This window comes from Cynoglossus semilaevis, chromosome 12, assembly GCF_000523025.1.
Source record: "Cynoglossus semilaevis isolate Cse_v1.0 chromosome 12, Cse_v1.0, whole genome shotgun sequence".
Lineage (NCBI taxonomy): Eukaryota > Metazoa > Chordata > Actinopteri > Pleuronectiformes > Cynoglossidae > Cynoglossus > Cynoglossus semilaevis.
The window spans coordinates 12,652,747-12,673,262 of record NC_024318.1 but is presented as its reverse complement, the minus strand read 5'-3'; the positions used below and the strand labels follow the sequence as shown (position 1 = coordinate 12,673,262).

At 38.7% G+C, this 20,516-nt stretch overlaps 3 protein-coding genes across 6 annotated transcripts; 2 read left to right on the top strand and 1 right to left on the bottom strand.

The window, feature by feature from the left end:
* Positions 1 to 469: 469 nt before the first annotated feature.
* On the bottom strand, positions 470 to 6,594 carry nolc1 (nucleolar and coiled-body phosphoprotein 1). 3 transcript variants are annotated; one of them, XM_025060835.1, is made up of 13 exons: positions 6,421 to 6,586; positions 6,067 to 6,122; positions 5,506 to 5,663; positions 5,276 to 5,430; positions 5,077 to 5,197; positions 4,621 to 4,727; positions 4,385 to 4,487; positions 3,994 to 4,116; positions 3,663 to 3,902; positions 2,095 to 3,588; positions 1,867 to 1,991; positions 1,506 to 1,586; positions 470 to 1,412 (listed from the first exon to the last, which is right to left on the bottom strand). In XM_025060835.1, exons 1-13 carry the CDS (start codon positions 6,529 to 6,531, stop codon positions 1,254 to 1,256), a joined length of 3,033 nt encoding a protein of 1,010 aa, XP_024916603.1. In that variant the 5' UTR covers positions 6,532 to 6,586; the 3' UTR covers positions 470 to 1,253. The 3 variants fall into 3 exon arrangements, with proteins under 3 accessions (XP_024916603.1, XP_008320508.2, XP_008320509.2); XM_008322286.3 differs by having other exon boundaries at positions 4,621 to 4,745; positions 6,421 to 6,585; XM_008322287.3 differs by lacking the exon at positions 1,867 to 1,991 and having other exon boundaries at positions 1,271 to 1,412; positions 4,621 to 4,745; positions 6,421 to 6,594.
* A 609-nt stretch (positions 6,595 to 7,203) lies between these two features.
* mrps6 (mitochondrial ribosomal protein S6) lies at positions 7,204 to 8,423 on the top strand. Its single transcript, XM_008322288.3, has 2 exons — positions 7,204 to 7,688; positions 8,299 to 8,423. Exon 1 carries the CDS (start codon positions 7,350 to 7,352, stop codon positions 7,680 to 7,682), a length of 333 nt encoding a protein of 110 aa, XP_008320510.1. The 5' UTR covers positions 7,204 to 7,349; the 3' UTR covers positions 7,683 to 7,688; positions 8,299 to 8,423.
* Positions 8,424 to 9,261: 838 nt separating this feature from the next.
* Positions 9,262 to 17,187, top strand: psap (prosaposin). Of its 2 annotated transcripts, XM_008322289.3 has the most exons (15): positions 9,262 to 9,420; positions 11,868 to 12,001; positions 12,174 to 12,248; positions 12,325 to 12,450; positions 13,158 to 13,361; positions 13,441 to 13,584; positions 13,670 to 13,726; positions 14,026 to 14,031; positions 14,460 to 14,594; positions 15,000 to 15,092; positions 15,409 to 15,592; positions 15,867 to 16,030; positions 16,115 to 16,195; positions 16,379 to 16,486; positions 16,576 to 17,187. In XM_008322289.3, the coding sequence occupies exons 1-15, from the start codon at positions 9,387 to 9,389 to the stop codon at positions 16,609 to 16,611; spliced, it is 1,581 nt and encodes a 526-aa protein (XP_008320511.1). In that variant the 5' UTR covers positions 9,262 to 9,386; the 3' UTR covers positions 16,612 to 17,187. The 2 variants fall into 2 exon arrangements, with proteins under 2 accessions (XP_008320511.1, XP_008320512.1); XM_008322290.3 differs by lacking the exon at positions 14,026 to 14,031.
* Positions 17,188 to 20,516: the final 3,329 nt, after the last annotated feature.

The window sequence follows — 20,516 nt, the reverse complement described above, 5'->3', positions numbered from 1 at the left end:
AGTTACCGTTTAAATCGGTAAAAAAAATCGGTAAAAAATTGAAAATATTTTCAATTTTTTTCCATTTTATTCGATCAAGAAAAGTTGAATCTCCTTTGAGTTAATGAAGGCCTTCTAAGGTGCGTATTCAGGACACTGACACATTTTATTGGTATATTTTGGATGACTTTAAAAGCAATTTGTGCACTTGGCAAGGCGTGTTTAGGCTACTTTAAGCTATTCATTGCCAGTTTGTCTAAACTTTTAATCCAAATTATTTATTTAGTTGGATTTTAATTGATTTTGTAAATAATTAGCTAGTCCTTCAAATGTTTGCTTCATCCTTTGAGTTTTTTTTTTAACCATTGAATTATTTCTTTTCAGCTTCCAGTGTGTGGTTCGTTTTTTGGATACTTTTAATTTCTGTAAATTACTTAAAGTGGTAAAATGCTGCCATCTTAAAGGGACTTGACTGAGAAAAACAAGGTAATTTTTTCAGTCACACCAATATTGGGTCTGTTAGCTTTTTAATTACAGCTACACAAAGCGATAGTCATTAACATTCGTACAAATGATTTGGATAATGAAAAAAAAAATGGCTCTGTAACTTTTGCAAATGATAACAGTTGTTAAACAGAATGCTGAGGGGCTGATGTGGTGTTCTATCATCCACAACAAAAGACAAAAAAATGGCTCCAACATTCCATGATCATAAGGTCTGAATGGTCTTACTGGAATAAAAAGTAATAAATACACAGTAAAATCAACTTCAGGTCACTAAATGTTAAGTAAAGAAAAGAAGCCCAGGTACACACCCAACAATCAAGAGTCAACCACACGGAATCTAAACTATTAAAACTGGAACTCAACTGGATTGGACACCATTCAAAAAAATAACTGAAATGTTACAAAAATGTTTTACACAAATTGTCCAACATACACATTATTGTCGCCATCGGAAATAATGGGGAACCTGAAACAGGACTTTCAGAATTAAGAGCCTGCCACCTAGTGGCCATAACTGTAATTGGTACAGATGTGAAACAGTTGATTCTGCAGTTAGAGCAGTGTTACAGCCTCCTACTGCTACAACATCAAACAAGCTGTCTGTGTAACAAACACACAGGGCAGCTGAACAACCAGCTCATCTCTGGGCCGTCACTGAGCTGATGGACGGCAGTGACAGACAGACAGGATGTAGACGTGGGAATAAGAGTTTAGTTTTATCACTTAAGGGACAGTACAGTTCAAGTGTGATGCGATGCTGCTGCTGCTCAGTCACTGTCAAACTTTATGGAGTTGACCGTGGTGGAGATGTTGCCGCCGCGGTAGCTCCCCCTCTTCTTCTTTGTCTTTTCGTGGCGGAATGATTTGCCCTTGGTGAACTTAAGCACATCGTTGGCTTTCTCGCCCCAGTCTCCTCTGGCTCCTAGCTAGTATTTCAGAGGAGGAAAAATGAACATAATATTAAAATGTTTTTTTTTCCTTCTTACCTTAAAGGAACACTAAAGTTGCACTTGACTCACCTTTGCTTTGAAGGAGTTGTCAGCAAGACGGGGGTCTACGTCAATGTTTTCCTCTGTTATTCTGCGGAATGGTACGTTGGACTGCAGGACAAGTTAAAATCAGGTTTAGTACATTTTCAATATGAGAATATAAATGATAATAAGCAGCTCGAGAGTGGACAGGATCTGTTTTAATTTTCTGTCTCAATGCTCTGCACTGAATGTAGAACAACTCAAATGTTTGCAAAAATCTAGTGCAGTTTTTGGAACCGACCTTTCCCAAGCCTACTGATAAATCAACACCATTTTTTTTTTTTTAACCGGACCAAATGTGACAATTGTGAACACAGCCCGAGAGCACAGCCCAAGTCACAGGTCTTACCTTTCTGTTGGCTTTAGGGAAAGTCTGAGGTGTGGTTGTTGCCTTTTTGTTTTTTGGCGTTTTAACATGTGTTTCTGCCTCCTCACTTTCTGAAGACTCTTCATCATTTGTCTTTCCATTTGTACCTAAAATTAGTATTAGTAGTATTAGACTCTGACGTATTAGAGTCATTATAGGTGTGCTCTTCATTAACGGTGGATTATCTCATGTAACTTGTAGGTCATTTACCATTGGTTGCAGGTGTAGCGGGAGCTGTGGCTGCTTTCTGGGGTGCCTCATCATCTGACGAACTGTCTGAAGAGCTGCTGCTGCTGCTCTCTTTCTGTTTAGGAACCGGAGTCGTCTTTGCTTTCGCAGCAGGTGTTTGTCCTTTGGTGTCTTTACTTGTTTCTTCTTCCTCCTCAGAGCTGCTTTCACTAGATGACGACTCTTGCTTTGCTGGAGTCTTAGCTGCTGCAGGGGTCATTTTAGGTGTCGCTGCTTTGCCGTTTGTGACGACAGGTTTAGCCGGCGTGGACTTGGACTCCGTTTCAGAATCAGAGCTGTCTGAAGACTCGGAGCTGCTCTCCTTCTTCTTTGCTGCTGCAGGCTTGGGGGCTGGTGTTGCCTTCTTGGGTTCCTCCTCCTCATTGCTGGAGCTGTCGTCACTGGAGGAGTCTGCAGGAGTCTTTGCAGCAGGGGCAGGTTTCACTGCTGCTTTAGCTGGAGTTTGCTTTTTCACTGCAGGTTTGGTGGCCTCAGTCTCAGACTCTGAGCTGTCAGAATCTGAGCTGCTCTCCTCTGCTGCAGCAGGGGCAGGTTTAGCTGCAGGAGTAGCGGGCTTTGAAGCAGGGGTTTTTGGCTTTGCAGCAGGAGTGGGGGGTTTGGCTGCTGCAGATTTAGACTTTGCAGGTTCTTCATCCTCAGAGGATGAGTCTGAGTCAGAACTGCTCTCTGCTGCTGCAGGAGCAGGTTTAGCTGCAGGGGTAGCAGGTTTTGGAGTGGGGGCTGCTTTTTTAGCTACTGCAGGCTTGGCTTTAGCTGGTTCCTCATCCTCAGAGGATGAGTCTGAGTCAGAACTGCTCTCTGCTGCTGCAGGAGCAGGTTTAGCTGCAGGGGTAGCAGGTTTTGGAGTGGGGGCTGCTTTTTTAGCTACTGCGGGCTTGGCTTTAGCTGTTTTTTCATCCTCTGAGGATGAATCGGAGTCAGAACTGCTCTCCTCTGCTGCAGCAGGGGCTGCTTTAGCTGCAGGCATAGCAGGTTTTGAAGCAGGGGTTGTTGGTTTAGCTGCTGCAGGTTTAGACTTTGCAGGTTGTTCATCCTCAGAAGAAGAATCAGAGTCAGAACTGCTATCTTTTGCTGCAGGTTTAGATGCAGGAGTAGCAGGTTTTGAAGCAGGGGTTGCTGGCTTAGATGTAGCAGGCTTGGCCTTGGCTGGTTTCTCATCTTCAGAGGATGAGTCTGAGTCAGAACTACTTTCCTCTGCTGCAGCAGGTTTAGATGCAGGTGTAGCAGGCTTTGAAGCCGGGGTTGAGGGCTTGGCTGTTGTTTTTAAAGCTGGGGTTGATGTCTTATTTGCAGCAGGCTTGGCTTTTGATGGTTCCTCATCTTCAGAAGACGAATCAGAATCTGAGCTGCTCTCTGCAGGCTTGACTGGGGCTTTGGGAGCAGCTGGTTTTTGAAGGGCCACAGTTTTAGTGGCAGTTTTTGATGGAGCCTCATCTTCTGAGCTGCTATCTGAATCTGAGAGAAGTTGAATTTGCTCAGTAATGCAAAAAGTTATTTCAGATCAATAATTGATTTATGTCATATCTTACCTGAGCTTGAGGACTCAGCTTTTTTTGTTTGGGGAGTTTTAGCAGGTGCAGGTTTCGCAGCAACCTTCTTTGTTGCTGGAGTTGGCTTTGCTGCAGTTTTCTTTGCTTCTTCTTCATCCTCTGAACTTGATGAATCTGAGTCAGAGTCCTCTTTTTTAGAAGGCGTGGCTTTAGCTGGGGCAGGTTTAGCTGGGGCAGGTTTAGCTGGGGTCTTCTTTGCCTCCTCATCTGAACTTGAATCTAAAAGGGACCATGGTTGTACATCATTTCCCTGATAGTAGCTCACAGGAGTGTGTGTGTGTGGGGGTGATTCTCACACTCTAATTCTTACCTGAGCTTTCAGAACTGGACTCTTTTTTTGTTGTGGCAGGTTTGGCTGCGGCAGGTTTGGCCGCAGCTGCAGGTTTTGCTGATGTCTGGACTGATGGAGGAGGGGGTACAGCATTGTATGATCCTAACAAAACAAACAAAAAAAAAAAAACAACCGTTCAGAAATGTGATCTAAAGAAGGTCTCTGGGTGGTTTTTAATACTAGTAATTATTATACCAGGATAGACTTGAACGTAAGACTCTAATAAGAAATAAGAAATGCTAAAAATTCAATTATATTTAAGTCCAGGTCACTACAGGAACTCTAGTAAGATTTACAATAGAAAGTCCAAGAACAAATGTTTGACTGATTTAGAGAGAAGAAACTGTAATATAGGAAAAGTATAACAGACCTGCTTTGGGTTTCTTGCAAGGCGGAGCCTCATCTTCAGATGAAGAATCTTCACTGCTTGATTCAGGTGCAGCTGCTTTCACGGGGGCTGGTTTGACTGGAGCCTGTGGGAACATATGGAATGTGTGTCCCATGTGCACCAATACTGACCATATGACTGACTGGCAGTAGGTCAGCATTATTCATATTTATTATATCAGAATAAATCAAGTATGCAAGTATGACGTTTTGGCACACCTTGGTTGGTTGTTCATCCTCAGAATCAGACGAGCTGTCCTCACTGCTGCTGCTCTCCTGCTTTTTCTGAGCTGCACCTTTAGCAGTAGCAGCTTGTTTTGCTGCTGCTGCACCAGAAGTGGTTTCTGTTTAGTCAGAATTTGATAATAATCAAATTTAAATGCACAAAAGAGAACAAATAATTCAGTAAATTACCTTAAACATAAACACATTTTCTCCTACATGATACTACAAACACGGACCACCACATACTAACAAGAACTGTCAACTACCCAAAGGATTTTCAATAGGATGCTAGGGATTCATTAGAATATGCATCAATTTAATTTCATCTTACTGTTGCAGACCCACCCTCTAAGAAGACCACAGTTTAAATCTAACATACTGTCCTTTTAATGATGAAAATCAATGAAAGCTCCACAGGAAGATCTGGTAATGGCAAGGTAATGGACATACTTATAGCCGGGCTTTTTGCAGGTTGTTCATCTTCAGAGTCAGATTCCTCACTGCTGGAGCTGCTGTCTTTCTTCCTTGTGCTGCCTGCAGCAGGTGTGGCTGCAGCCTGCTTCACAGGAGCCTGTAGCAGAGCATACGTTGAGAGCTCAGAGACCTAAACACTGCAGCAACAAAAAGCTACAGTCATGTGTTTCCCTACCTTTGCAGGAGCCCTTTTCTCCTCCTCCTCAGACGAGTCACTGTCTTCACTGCTGCTGGATCCTGCCTTAGCAGATGCTGCTGCTGCTACCTTAGCAGATGCTGCTGCTACCTTAGCAGATGCTGATGCTACCTTAGCAGGAACTGCCTTAGGTGCTACAAAACACAAGGCTTTAGAATTAGGCTGTAAAAAAAAACAAAACAAAAAAAAAAAACACTCAGTGTTATTACCAGCAGCAGCTGCTTTGGTTGGTTTTGCAGCTGGTTCTTCCTCGCTGCTAGAGTCATCGCTGCTGGAGCTCTCTTTCGTGGTTTTGGCTTTTTTGGCCGAAGGACCGTTACTCTTAGCTGAAGACGGAGGAGCTTTTCTTTTCTTGGCCTCAGGGGACCTAGGAAGACCCATAGTGACAGCAAGGTGAGAAACTATCAGTGCCATTTAATGTGTCATGTACAATAGTATTCAAAAGTTTTAGGCCATGGGAGGATGGAAATAAAATCCATATAAAAATCCACTTATAAATGACTGGAAACATTAACTTTTATTGAGTATAAGCCTGTGCTTCTCTAGTTTTCTTTAGACACTTGGGGGAGGGTTTGCAATATATGGGTATATACCAAATGTATGCACAAATGTATGCACATTTGGTATATGGTATGTCTTCAACATTTTCACATAATCTGATTTCATAATGCTGATCTTAAGATGAATGGGTGGTATTTGAAATACCTTAATGTATAATACCTAATTATTAAGCCAAGTTGGTAATGCATTCAACATAACAGTAAACTCACTTTAACCAGAAATTGAAGATGTTGACGAGACTTTCTTCATTTTCATCTTGAGGGGTCTGTAGCAGAGAAAACACGATATTTACAACCATTTACAGCCATTTCAGTCACGCACATTTCCATGTGTTTACCAATTCAATTCTAAATCCCCAGCAGACAACACACGTTTATACAACAGCGATCAATTTAACTCTTTATGAAGTAAGTTTAGTCATTATTTAACAATAAACAACACTGTTCTTGTCCATCTTCCACACGTGCTTACGTCTCGGCCACGTTCAGAGCTACCTCCGTCTACGTCTGTGGACAAGACATTGCTCTCCTACAGCTGTGAAAAGCACGAAGTGAACATCTTACCACTTTTGTCTGCTTCAGAAATTGTTGCGCCGCCTTGGTGAACTTGTTATCCCGCAGGAATGAATACACACTTTTGTAAAGATCACTCGGCACTGCGTTCTTCTCCGCCATCTTTACCACGCTCTTTCTGGAAGGAAGTACACGAAACGCGGCGCGCAATGATGACGTTGGTGAACTTTTTAAGACCGAAGGAATCTGCTCCATTTAAACAACGGGATCTAACAAGTTTTGTAAGACATAAAAAATAAATGAATGAACAAATAAATAAAATACAAGAAATTTTATTTTATGTATTGATACGGAGACTATTTAAATTTTTTGCTGTATACCCCCCCCGCACATTTTAATAGATGTTTAATAATAAGATTTTCAGTTTTATCAGACGGAAAATATATTTGTGACACAGCAAAACTCAACGCATTCACCAACAACGGTCAGAATAACCCCTATAAATGTTTTTATTGAACATTGATGTTACATTACTTTTCAAAATCTTTGTTAAAATACTCGATCTTGCGGTGTTGGAAAACGTGTAGAAGTATTTCTCTATACCCGTCTACGGGTCAATGTGCTAGTTCATTTAGTTGCTGTAGGATCATAACTACAAGATTGGCTTTTAAAATACCACCAAACAACATAATTAATCGATGTATTTTTATTACTATCTTATATCTACTGCAAAAAGGCACCAATACATAGAGAACACCATCGTCATTATTATCATTATTATTTTTTATTATTATTACATTAGTTAGTTCAAAAACGTTTGTGCGTTTTATTTGTCGCATTTAGATTACGTCATCACTAAAGGCCTTTCGTGTCCCTCGTGTCGCACAGCGGTTGTCATTGGAGCTTAGAATGAAGAATCTGACAAAGAAATAGAAACAGCGAATTTAAAGTTGTGTTTTGAAGATTGTTTGGCTATAGTCATGCCTCGTTATGAGCTCGCTCTGATTGTGAAGACAATGCAGCGGCCTGAAACGGCAGCTCTTCTCCGGCGGACTGTGGAGACTCTAATGGAGCGTGGAGCTGTGGTGAGGAACCTGGAGAACCTGGGAGAAAGACTGTTACCCTACCAGATCACCAAACACGGTGAGAGGCATGCTAGAGGGGGTTACTTTATGGTGGACTTCCACGCTTCCCCTGACATCCTCCCGGCTTTATTAAATCACCTGCACCGTGACGTGGACGTGGTGAGGCCCACTGTGTTGAAGAAGGACGCCCAGGTTCCACGGAGCAACTGCTGCGGATCACAACAGTGACCTGGTGTAAGCAGGGCACACACAGTACAGCTGTAGCTGATGGATATAGCTCGTAGTTTTGTTTTTTCTAAAACACGTTTGACCACTCAGGACCAGGATTGTGTTTGCTTGTCATCTACAGAAACTCAACACTCCGTCAACCTTTGATCTATACTTGGATCAATGGTTGAGGCAACAAAGAATTATTTTTATTTTTTAAGACTTTTTCATAAAATTATTAGTATATTATGTTACTTTCCAAAAAATATTTTTATTAATTTTAAGCATAAAAAACACTGAGCTTTTGTAGGCCATTGTGTGTATTTTTGGAATTTTTTTATTTTTTAGGACGCTGATCAGTGGTTGACAGACCAAAACATGATAAAAGAGTTTTAATCCTAAAGAAACACATTGCTACCTATCTGGAGGTAAATTTGCATTTTTATCAACTTTGTTTCTGCAAAACAATTTGTGCATTCTTTCAGTTAAATTATCATTGATAGAAATCCAGTATCAGCTCTAAAATTGGCCTAATGCATTTTGTGTCAGATGCCAATACATTTAATGGAACTGAGTGTGTGTTTTGCTGAGTGTGCTTTCTTATTACACTAGTAATACATGTTCTTTTGTTTTACAGGGTTCAACACTCAGTTCCACATGCTGCATCTCACGGGGCTTCTGTCTTTTCATTAAGTCATAGATACTTGTAAGCAATTTTGATATTGTGTTATAATAATAAAAAAAAATTAAAGCTGCAAACTATATTCTTTTGATTTCCTGTCTTTTAGATGTTAGGTTGAAATAAAACTTTAAATTGTTTTCACCTTAAAAACTCCAGGTTGAAGTGCTTTCAAAAACTACAGTTTTGTCTGCTTTTAAAAAGTGTATTTAAGGTAAAGCACAAAAATATTTATTAATGTCAATTAAAACTTTTTTTGCTTTCAATATTACACCCAGTTACATTCTTTTGTATTTTAATTACAAAACATTCTCTATAATTGAGATTTGAGAACAACTTCTTAACAACAAACAAAAATGAACAAATTATAGAAATGACAGGCATTACACATTTAAAGTCACAAAAAGACTTTAATGTCCTTACTCATTTAAAAACACTCAGTGTACAGGCTTCTTTGACAATGATTTTATTAAAAGTTTGCTTTTTTTTTACTTGGTTCAAAATTGATATGCATTGGAATTTACTGGTTTAATTGTTTAAATTATTTTCGTTGTTGATGATGAATTAAATTAAATTTCCAGTCATTGTGTGTTGTTTATTGTTACATATGTATGGAATGTAACAAACTCTTTGGAAAACTAATATGACGTGATGTTCCTTGAGCTGTTGTCCACTTCAAAGAGAAAAGGAACAAAGAACACCACCGTAAAGTTTTAGGGCCGACTTAAGGTGACAAAGGAAGATATTAATTTCGAGGTATTAAATTGTCTTTATTTTTTACTTCATAAACTACGGCTTTAAAAGCCGTCCTTCGGCGCTGGATGCTGGTATCTGTGTACAGTATGTAACATTTCTAGAGCCTTTGGTTATTATACAAAGGAAGAGGGAGGCAGAGTCACGTGTGTGGCCGAGCAGTCGGCTGACAGTGAGGCATCATAAAGGCATCTACAGCCTCCACTGGCTGCATTGCAGAGCAGCGTTTCCTGTTCCTCAGAGCTCAACCGAAGATAAACACCACAGGCGAGCCCAACGAAAACGGCGCAGTCATGCTGTTTTTAGCTCTTTTTTTCGCGTCTGCAGGTAATGTTAAACACTAAATGTAGTGTGTCTGTGCTGGATTAAAACTAAACGTTGTCATGTAAAGTGAAAGAATACCGTAAAATTACATTTAGTAGCAATGTCATACGGGGAAACACGAAGTAACCCACTTTAGCTTTAGCTGTTTATTTAAACGACAAACGTAGGCTTTACAGTTGATTATGAAAACAGGCGCTAATCGCCCTTATTATTAAATATGTACCAAATGTATAAAATTGCATATTTAAATGTTCAGACAATAACAGTGTATCAGTGTCGGCTGCCTTGTTGTTGGGGCGTTAGCATGTTAGCTCAGCATGCTAACTACGTAACGTTACAACTTTTGTTTCGTGTCTGGGTTTAAATTTGAATAACAAGGAGAGAATTTAACAAATGGAAGTCGGTTTAAGAATGTGAATGTGTTAAATTCGCGGTGCTTTCATAAGAATAACCATTTACATTTTTCGGTGAAACTGTGACCCATTTTAAGCAGGTTAGTGTCCATTATTCGACTTTCATCTTCGACCCGTCGTTTAGAGGGGATTATTAAGAACATTTAAAAACATACTCACGTTAAAGCTGCCAACTGTCGTAAAGTTTGTAAAGTAAAACGGGGAAGACTAGCTGAATTTGGGTCATGCAGCTTTAGGGCGCAATACAAACTTGATAAATATGGAATATGTTAATTTAGAGAACATGTTTAATGTAACTTGGATAAGTATCCTCATATCTTTCCAAGGGACATGGGACGTGTGCATTCGATATAAATAATACTTTAGATAAATAGATAGATAGATAGATAAATAAGTAAGTAGATTTACTTTATTGATCCCGGGTTGGGAAATTACAGTATGGTATATTTAATAGAATATTTAAAAAAAGTAGTTCTAAAAATAATTCTCGGCAGGCTGCTGTTCTTAGAACACAAACCAGAAAATAAATTACATGTTCCCACAAATACTATATAAATAGTCAGCCTCCTCAAAAATGTATTAAAATTCTTGCCTGTTTTTGAAAACTCAACACATCTAGCAGGGGATAAACAAAGCAGTCCGACACAGAAACACAACTCAGTAATACTGCTGAAAAGGATAATGAAATGCAGTGCTCAAAGACATTTATGAAGTGTCTTTATTTACTGAATATTAGGGTTGTAACAGTATTTATTTAGTCTATTTTGATCAATGTTTTGTCAATATTATCAGTTGGTTTATGTACTAATTATGAACTTATGTAGATAAATGTTGAACCTTTCTTTTGTTGTGTGTTTAAAACAAGGTTAACCATAAACAGAGTTTCCGCATTCTGTCAGCTGACAAATAACTTTTTATAGGTCTATTGTTGTAACGTTTGACACTTTTCCAATCAAAAGAGAAAGTGTTCCAGTGCACCTAGTCCTAAAGTTTCCATTCTGAATTCACTGCCACAGATGAAAGGATTTGAGGATTTTTGTTGGTTTTAATGGGTCCCTGAAATATTGTAAAAGTTTCATTCAACCATCATGTGGCCATTAGGTAATTCATAAATCGTTGATGTGTGCATGTGTGGTGTGTTGACTTATTATCATGCCCCACTTACACAATCTTGCAATGCAAAAATGGAAAAGCACCTAACACCTTTAAGTGTTAATCATACAGTGGTGGTGAGATTTTTTTCATTTTACATACTTAACACAAAATATATTCACATTAAATCCTTGTGTGTGTACCTCTTGTCACATGATGATGACTGTCAATAAAGATTTTTGGTTTCACAACCACTTTTTAAAAATGAGGCAATAACAGTTTCCTTGCAGGCTGCTCATAAAAGATAATTTTTGTCAATGTTTTAACATCAGCAAGTCTTTAGTGTTTAGTGATTTTTATGGATGAGTTTGCTTGTTCTCTGTTAAAGGTTTATGGCCCAGTTTAGGCGACTGATGTCCTCCACTCTGTGTCCTAGAACAGCTTGTTATTGAGTCCGACTGCTCATGTGACCAGAGAAGAGAGTGTTTACGTACGCTGAGTCAAAGGGTCTCGTTCAAGTTGGTGCTTGAGCTTGTTGCTGTATAGAGCAGGTTCTTAGAGCTAATCTACTCTGGTACAAAAGTAAAAACATTTTCAACTAGGAATAAACGTTTGTGCTGACCAGAAAAACCGAAACAGCTGCAAAGGGAAGCTGTTGTTTCACTTCGCTAAGTGTTCAACCTTGAGAACAAAGTGTGAATTGACTTGAAACTTGTGTTGATTGTCAGGCTTCTCTCTTGAATATTTTAGGGAAGTTGATAACATTCATGGTTCCTCTTATGTTCACTTTGTTTTTGAAAACAAACCATTTATAACACTTTAATGTGCTGTATGCTGTAGCCTATGTGAGTAGAGACTCAAAGAGTAAACAGATGTTTTGCGTTTGTACTAGTTTTCTCTTTTAATTTTCGATGTAAACATGTATAAATTGAATTTACTCTGCAGCTGTTGCGACCCCCCTGCTGGGCACAGAGCAGTGTGCTCGTGGCCCCCCCTACTGGTGTCAGAATGTAAAAGCAGCGTCTCTGTGTGGAGCTGTGACTCACTGCCAGCAGAACGTGTGGAACAAGCCCCAAATGGTGAGATTATAATTTTTAAGTGTATGTAGTCAATAAAATTTACTTATTTGTTGGTGATGATTCAAACTCTTTTTATAACAGGCGTAGCACACACTCTCATCTGAAACGGTCTAATTATCTTTTTGTGTTTAATCCTGTCTTTAAACAAGTATTTCCTTTATTTTGTTTTCAGAAATCAGTGCCATGTGATCTGTGCAAAGAGGTGTTAATAGTGGTGGAACAGGAGCTAAAGGACAATGCCACTGAGGTAAGACTGACAAAAATATCAACTTCACTGTATTTCAAAAAACATTTGAAATGACCTGTTATATCTGTGATCTCAGGATATGATTCTTGGGTATTTGGAGAAAGCCTGTCAGCTCCTCCCTGACCCCAATCTGAGCGCAGAGTGCAAGGAGTTGGTGGACACTTACTTCCCCATCATCATAGGAATCATTCAAGGAGAACTGGTGAGCACCTTTAAGTCCTTAATAAAATATCATGTGTGTAATCTTCCCCCCGGCCCAAAACATTCAGAAACATAGTTAAAACACCTGTCATAATGGACATTTTTTAAGCAGACATTTAAAAATCTTACTGTGCTTGTCACATAAATCAAGTAAACAAACAGAAGTGGCTCTGAGCAAAGTGCAGTGAAGTCAGTGAGAGCTATTGATGAGGAAGACACTCTGAGTCTAAAAGAGAACAGAGCAGTCATTGTAAAAAAAAAAAAAAAAAAAAAACCCTGTGCTCGGGTGAACATTTGTAGGTTTCTTTATTTCAGCTGTCACCTGCTGCAGCCTCAGCAGGAGGAAGTAGAGTGGGGAAGCCATTTTAGATCACTTACAAGTATCACTGAATGCCACAGTTAATAAATTGGAAGTATAAATTTTACTACATCAGGTGCCATAGATATTAGATACACATCTGCCAAGATGCTGCTTTTCTCTCTTTTAATACTTGTGCTGGGAAAAAGCTGCAGTTACACTCTAGGTCATTTTCCTTACAAAAATGTAATGATTTTTAATTATGACAAAATGTAGGTAGAATAAAGAAGTGCTGCTACATTACAGCTTTATGTTTTGACGGTTTGAATGGGGGAATTCCTGTAGGGTTTATTTATTGTCTTTCCTATAATATGATGTTATATAAATTCATTATCTATCTGTGTTCTCAGGAGGATCCTGGTGTGGCCTGTGGTGCCATTGGACTTTGTCAGTCTCAGCAGGCAGCCATGGCAAAGGTTGAGGTCCGGCAGCAGGAGCAGCTCATGTCCAACGAAATCCCTCAGATTGATCTTTCCCACAGAGTTGCTCCATTCCTCCTCAATGTTCCTCAGCTGCTTTATCCTCAGGAGAAACCAAAACAGGAAGCTGCTCAGGTACACAATATTCACTTGCATTTAACAAACTTTTTTTAAAAATTTCTCTTACATAATCCAGGTCTTTTCTACCCTGTAGGGAGACAGTGTTGTATGCCAGGACTGTGTCAAGTTTTTGACTGATGCACAGTCTGAAGCCAAGACTAACAGCTCATTTGTTAACGATCTCATTGAGAAGATCGAGAGCCAATGTGACGACCTTGGCCCAGGCATGGCTGACCTTGTAAGTGTCTTTTTATTTCTGGTATTCTGATCACATAATTATTATTTACTCCAAATTGTAAAAACCTATTGTTTTTTTATTGCAGTGCAAGCAGTACGTCTCTCAGTACGCCCCGCTTCTCGTTGAGCAGCTCATGTCCATGGTGAGTCCAAAACCTGTCACTTTCTGTGATGACATAAGCTGCAGTATATGGACTGGAATATTCACAGATTTTATACCCAGTTTATTTAGCTGCTCAAAGGTAACAGGTCTAAACTTTGATGTCAGGCCTATACTCAATGCTGTTCTCTGTGCAAACTTTTTTTCATATCCTTCAATTCCTTACTTCATTTTCTTGTTTCTGTGTTTTCTTTTTTTCTTCCATCTCCTCCACCTCCTTGACTTTTTTTTTTTCTCTCGCTCTGTTTTGTTGTGCTCTGGGTTATGTGTGCTGCTCTGCAGGAACAGGTAGGTGTCTCTCTGTGTTCATCCTGTAGCTTCTTAACTACTAGCTCCTGCTGTCTGTGCTGTTCATTCTAACACAGTTGCCACCTTGCACTGCAGAGAGACTTTTTTGAAGATCAGAATGCTTGTTTGGCTGATGCTGGGTCACGTTAGTAGGTCTTGTCCTACACTGGTTATTAACATCACATAAACTGTCATTATGTTTAAAATATGATTCTAAGCTGAAGAATTTTAGAATTTTGAAGAATAATTTTATGCCAGCATGCCAACATCTTCCCTGTGTTTTGTACTCAAGACTGTTTTTGACTTGAAAAATGCATGGGTGGTGATGCTGTGGTGCTTGTCAGTTTGAAAACATGCCCTTTATTTTGAGCACATGTGGCATGGCTGTTTCTTTATTCTAAAAGAACTCTTTTTTCCCCTCTCCTCAGCAACCCAAAGAAATCTGTGTCAATGCTGGCTTCTGTGATGCTGTGAAGGAATCCATCCCCATGATGAAGCTGCAGGCTGCAAAGATGCTTCCTGCTGTTAAGCTTGTGCCTGCCACAAAAATGGAGTCTGCTAAGGTAAGAATGATTGAAGGGCAAAATGACTTCCTCACTGTTGTAGGTATAGAGCAAGGCTCACCACTCCTTTGAAACTGAGAGCTACTTCAAGGGCGCTTAGTAATAGAGGGCGAAGAGCTACTTGTTTGATACAGACTTCCTGAACAATGAAATAATAATTAGTTCTGGGACATACAATAGTAGACACTTCTTACCATTGTCATTGAAGCCATTTGTAAGTGTAAGTGAATGGAAAAAGCACAGAAACAGTACAACTTTTGCCATCTTGTTGATTAGTTTTATTTTGAGAACATACCCCACGGGCACCTTAAGTAGTCCATGGGGGCTACCAGTTGCCCCTGGGCACCACATTGGTGACCCCTGGTCTAGACATTTCACATGAGACATTTACTCCTTATGTTCCAGCCCCTGGTGCGGGTGCGTGATTCCCCGACGTGTGCCATCTGTGAGTTTGTGATGAAGCAGCTGGAGGCCATGCTGAAGGATCAGACTACAGAGGTGAGAAAGGTGTAAGAATAAATTCAAGTAAGATGATGGATTGAGTTTCTATGATTTATCTATATACAGTATGTTAGATGCCTATTTCTGTTTCTTCTGTTTGTCTTGAACTTGACTTGACTCTCTCTCTGTACCCACAACCTTCAAACAGAGTGACCGCAAGGCAAAATCTGGGCCAGCAATTAAGAAGAATTAAGAATAATTCTTGCTCTGTATAAAATCACTAAATAAACACTAGAAATAGTATGACAGTTTTTATCGGACCACTAAAAAGTGCACATTTTGAATGTGAAGCTGACTGGTGTTTGATTGTCAGGAGGAGGTGATTCAGACAGTGGAGAAGGTGTGCACCTACCTGCCCTCCACCCTCAGTGCCGAGTGTAAGGACCTGATTGAAACGTACGGCCAAGCCATCATTGAGCTGCTGGTGCAGGAGGCCGACCCCAAAACAGTCTGCAGTGTGTTGGCTCTCTGCAAGGAAGCTCATCGCGCTTTTATCCGTAAGTTTTCAGTCAACATGTGAATGCAATACATGCACTATTAATGTTTTGTTGTTGTTGTTGTTGACTGTAGCACAATTTACATCGAGGTGCAGATTGTGAAGATGTCATGATTGTTGTTGGCCTCCTATCAAATAAACTGTAGTAGTATTGATGTTTTCCAGTAGAGGGTGCTCTAAGATCTGTCATAGATTGACCATCTATAAAAGATCCTAGTTTTTGTGTCAAACATGGAGCAAACATTTGATCTGTGAATTTCGGACTTGTTTTCCAGCTGTTCTGGATCAAACCCGCTTCAAGGTTGGAGGTTACTGTGAGGTGTGCAAGACGGCTGTCGCCTACATCGATGAAATCCTGGAGAAGAATGCCACTGAAAAGCAGATCCAGGAGGCTGTGAGGAAAGTCTGCAGCTTCCTGCCTGACTCTGTACAGACGGAGGTGAGATTCACACCTCCAACCTTCATTCTGTCATCACATCTGCAGGAATCCACTGAGCATTGACCCTCTTGTTGTCCTTCTCAGTGCGACCAGCTGGTTGAACAGTATGAGCCAATGATGATTCAGCTGCTGCTCCAGATGCTTGACCCTGATTTTGTCTGCACGGTAAAAATAAAACCCCTTCATATTAACACCCAGAGAAAAGTAAATATTCTTAAAGAAACAATGACTGTGGCAGATATCTTTTACAGATCATGAAACAAAAGTATTGTTAAAACAACAGATTTCAACATATTTGACACCAAATCCCTGTTGCTAACTTCAGAATTGTTTTTTTTCATTCCATAGAAATTGGGAGCATGTTCTGAAGCACAACAGAGGCTGTTGGGAACAGAGCAGTGCAGCTGGGGACCTGCCTACTGGTGCAAGAACAGACTGACAGCAACTCAGTGCAACGTAAGTCTTAATTCATTTATCTCTTCATTTTTACCTCTTAGTATACGAGTGAACGCAGACTCTGACCAACTATGTTTGTGTGTTTGTAGGCTGTGGCTCACTGCAAACGCTTTGTGTGGGTATAGAAGATGGCCATCGCACACTGATGTGTAAGAGAACTAAAAAAAATTAAAAAGAAAATTGATAGTGCTGCTTCTCAGTTTTAATTTCTTGTCCATTTTTTCCTTTTAAAATGATTATTCCACTTGGTTTAAATCGATTCACTGGAAGAGCTTAACAGTGGGGGAGAGGAGGCAGAGAAGACCGTTTGTAAATATATGTATAATTAATTTTCAATTCCATGTAGCACATGCTTGGTGTCTGTCAGTACACTGATTTTAGGCTGAACATGTTGACAAAAAGTTTTCTGTTTGTTCATTTGCTGCCACTGACGAGTGTTTGAGACTCATTATTAGAATAGTTTGTGAAGAGAAATCGTATCAAAGTCTTCAGTTAGTGTAACGATTTTTTTTTTTTTTTTTTTAGTCCTTTAGACCTGATTTTCAGTTTTTTCATATTGGTTACCTCCAGTTGTTTGCACTCTGCCTGCTTAAAAAATCATTGTCTCTAATCGAACAGAAAAGCAGCTCAAAATGGTTTTAAATTCTCTGCCAACTGTCAGTTGATCTGTACATTTTTAACAATTAAAGTTTTCAAACATCTTTCCTTGGCTTTGAATTTGTATTAAAATGATTAAATGCGTTACAGTTCAGGACAATTACAATTGTAGCTAATAATAACACATTTTATTTCATAGGTACCCAAGGACACACAGTTAATGCAGAGATAATACAACATTTAAAAAACATTAAACATTAAAAAACATTAGCCAATCACTTACAAGGGGCAGCGACAAAGATTGTAAAATTTTTAATTTATGTCCACAGAACAAAACAGCTGAGCTGAAAATGTTTGGGCTAATAAGAATTTTTAAAGAAATTACTGATGATGTTGGATAATATTACATTTCGCTTGATGCAATAAAAATAGGACAGCAATAACATTTTGACATGATGTTGGAGGTTTACAGCTGCAAGTATTACAGTTAGCACTCCTAACTGAGCTGGAATTCTCATTTATTGCGTTTTCTAATTTTTCATGAATCCATATACTAGTTTAATTTGTGTTGTTTATGTCACGGGGTTAATTGCGTGCACATTAAAAATTCAATATATAGAATTTGCACTTGAAACCTAGTGGATGGATGTGATTGAAGATCTAAAATGTTAATAAAAAATATCATGTTCTCTATTTTATTTATTTTTGTACACACAGATACACACTTTTACATTAATAATTAAATGTACGCCATTTCCTTTCCCTGGTTTGCGCATGATTGGATAACGAGGCGCATCTGTGAAGTGGTAGTATTCCCGTCCCAGTGATGGTTGCAAAATGACGCTGTTAAGGCGGCCTGCACGCTGCCGAATTGCGGGGTGGGGAACCGTTTCTAAACAGCCGGTGTCAAACAGTACCCTGGTTGCTTCGGTCAGCGTGTTATTGACCTATACGAGATACTGCTTCGTTATTTGACCACTAAAGATGTGCACGAAGACCGTTTGGTTTGAGTGGTCCAAACATTTTAGGTATTGTAGGCTTTAGCCACGTGTGTTATTGAAGAAGCGGCTGGTCTGTGCGGAACGTTTGCGTCAAAGCGGTTCTTGCACTTTGTAGGGCATTGTAACAATGAGACACCCACGAAGAGGACGGCACGTTATTACCGAGGGTACAAATTTACACGTCTCAGTATTTAAGCGTGTGTGCCCGCCCGTGCACGTATGATTAAGTAAACCCATTCAGTTGTAGCAGCAGACCCATATCGCCATCATCTGTGCGGGTGGACTCCGCCAGGCCAAGAAGTCCGAACCATCTGGTTTCTGTAACGTGAATGACATCGTCCTGGCCGTTTTTGAGCTGCTCAAGTAAGAAAAGAAACATTTAAAGTTATTTTTGTCACCGGGAATGAAACTTTTGGACAGCATTTACAGTGTTGTTAAATGTTTACAGGACATCGGGACTGGGAAGAGCAAAGACGAGCTGGTAAATTACCCAGTCAGAGATGGTATCATCTGAGAGCATATATGTGGAATGTTTTATTTATTACATCTTGTGTTTCAGGCCGAAAGAAGAGGTTTAATGAAGCCGTTCCTCTCCTGATGATGGGGCCTTCTTGAATCCTGTGAGCACACATGGTTGTGAGTACATGATTTGTCCATCTTTACCACCTGAAGTGTTAAAATAAAGCTGCATTACTGTTGTAATCTGACTTGTATTGAAGTGTGTATTTATGGACTTTGTAAATGTGGAGTGTTTTTGCTATTAAAAGAGTCAAAAGTTATTTCATTCATTGTGAACGTATTGTGGTTGGTTTTTAAGAACTTTGTAAATGTTGTGGATGTTTTTTTTTAACTTAGCTTTTTACTTATAGCTTACTTTTTACTACTTAGTGTTTTACTGTAAAAAAAGAGGTTTTAAGCACAAATTATTCACTTGGAGTATGTTTTGGGGCATAAACTTGCATTTTGAGGTATTTATTGGACTTTTCTCTAACAGTAACACTAGTTTTACTTTTTGGTTCAATTTCATAAAATCACTAGTACACCATGGAAGTAATTGTAGTATTAAAACATGAATTTTTAGTAAAGAAATTAATTTTATTTACGTTTATTTGTATTTTATGACCACTTTCTCATTACTGCAATGAATCCAGGTTTGTGTGAAGATATGTTGTTATTGTAACAGATTGAGACAGATGTTTAGAACATTAAATGGACACTAACAGATGTTTTAAAGTAAATAAAATATTACTAATTAAATGTAATACAATACATTTAGCAGACACTTTTATGCAAAGCGACTTACAATTTGAGTCATTCAATCAACAAGAGACTTTTTTACTCTGGTTTTTGGGCTTTTTTTGGGCTTAGGTTTTAGTTTTTGGACTTGGATTGATGTCTCCAAAATACAAAAAGACAAATAATAAATAGTAATGATAAAAGTACAGTTATAGGTCACAGAATAAGAAGTATGTTTGATAATAACAGAAAAGTAGAGGAAAAATGGCCATTAGCCTAAGGGGATACATCTGACTGTGGTGACCTGGGTTGAATTCAGGCAAAGTAATTGTGACACACATAGAAAGTTTACATTAATTAGCCACAGCATTATGTTCAAACTGACTGCTGTGACTTTAATTCTTTCTCCAGATAAAACTTTAAAGGTCAGTGTTATGTCTTACCCAAGGCTTTAACTGCTAGGAGATAAATTAAACCTTCAACAGATTAGTAGAACTTTTGTTAAGTAGAATATTTTAGTACTCTTTACACCTCTAACTGTGAAATTGTGATTTTTTTTTTTTCTTAAATTTTACTACACACCTGTGTGATTTCCTTAGATTCTTCAGAGACTGAGCTGTATGGCACATGGTTACAACCAAACTCCAAAAACCATCATACCTGTTCAATTCAAAATATCACCAAAAACAAGCAAGAATATAGTCTTACTATCATGAAAAAATGTAAACAAAGGAATAAAAATAGCTAGAATTGCCTCAAAATGCAAATTTATGCCCCAAAACATGCCAAGAAGTAATTTATGCTAAAACAAAAAAAAAAACATTTTATCTGAATAATTCAAAATACCACCAACAATACCCTTACTATCATGAAAAAATGCAAAAAATAGAAAGTCCCAAAAATGCCTTAAAATGCAAGATTGTCCTAAAACATGCTGCCAAGTGAATATTTTGTTTAAATTTTTTGTTTTAAAAGTTTTTCGTCAAAACTTTTTAGTTTTTTTAAAAAAAAATCCTAAATATTCTAATATTATGAAAAACATGCAGGAAAAGATGTAATTTTAAAAAATAATTTTACAAAGATTTTTGTCAATGTTTTAGTTTTTGACCAGAAAATACATAAAAGTGCGTATTTTGACAGATAATTTAATAGAAAAAACAAAATGTTCTCTAAAATGCTAGATTAGGTCCTAAAAC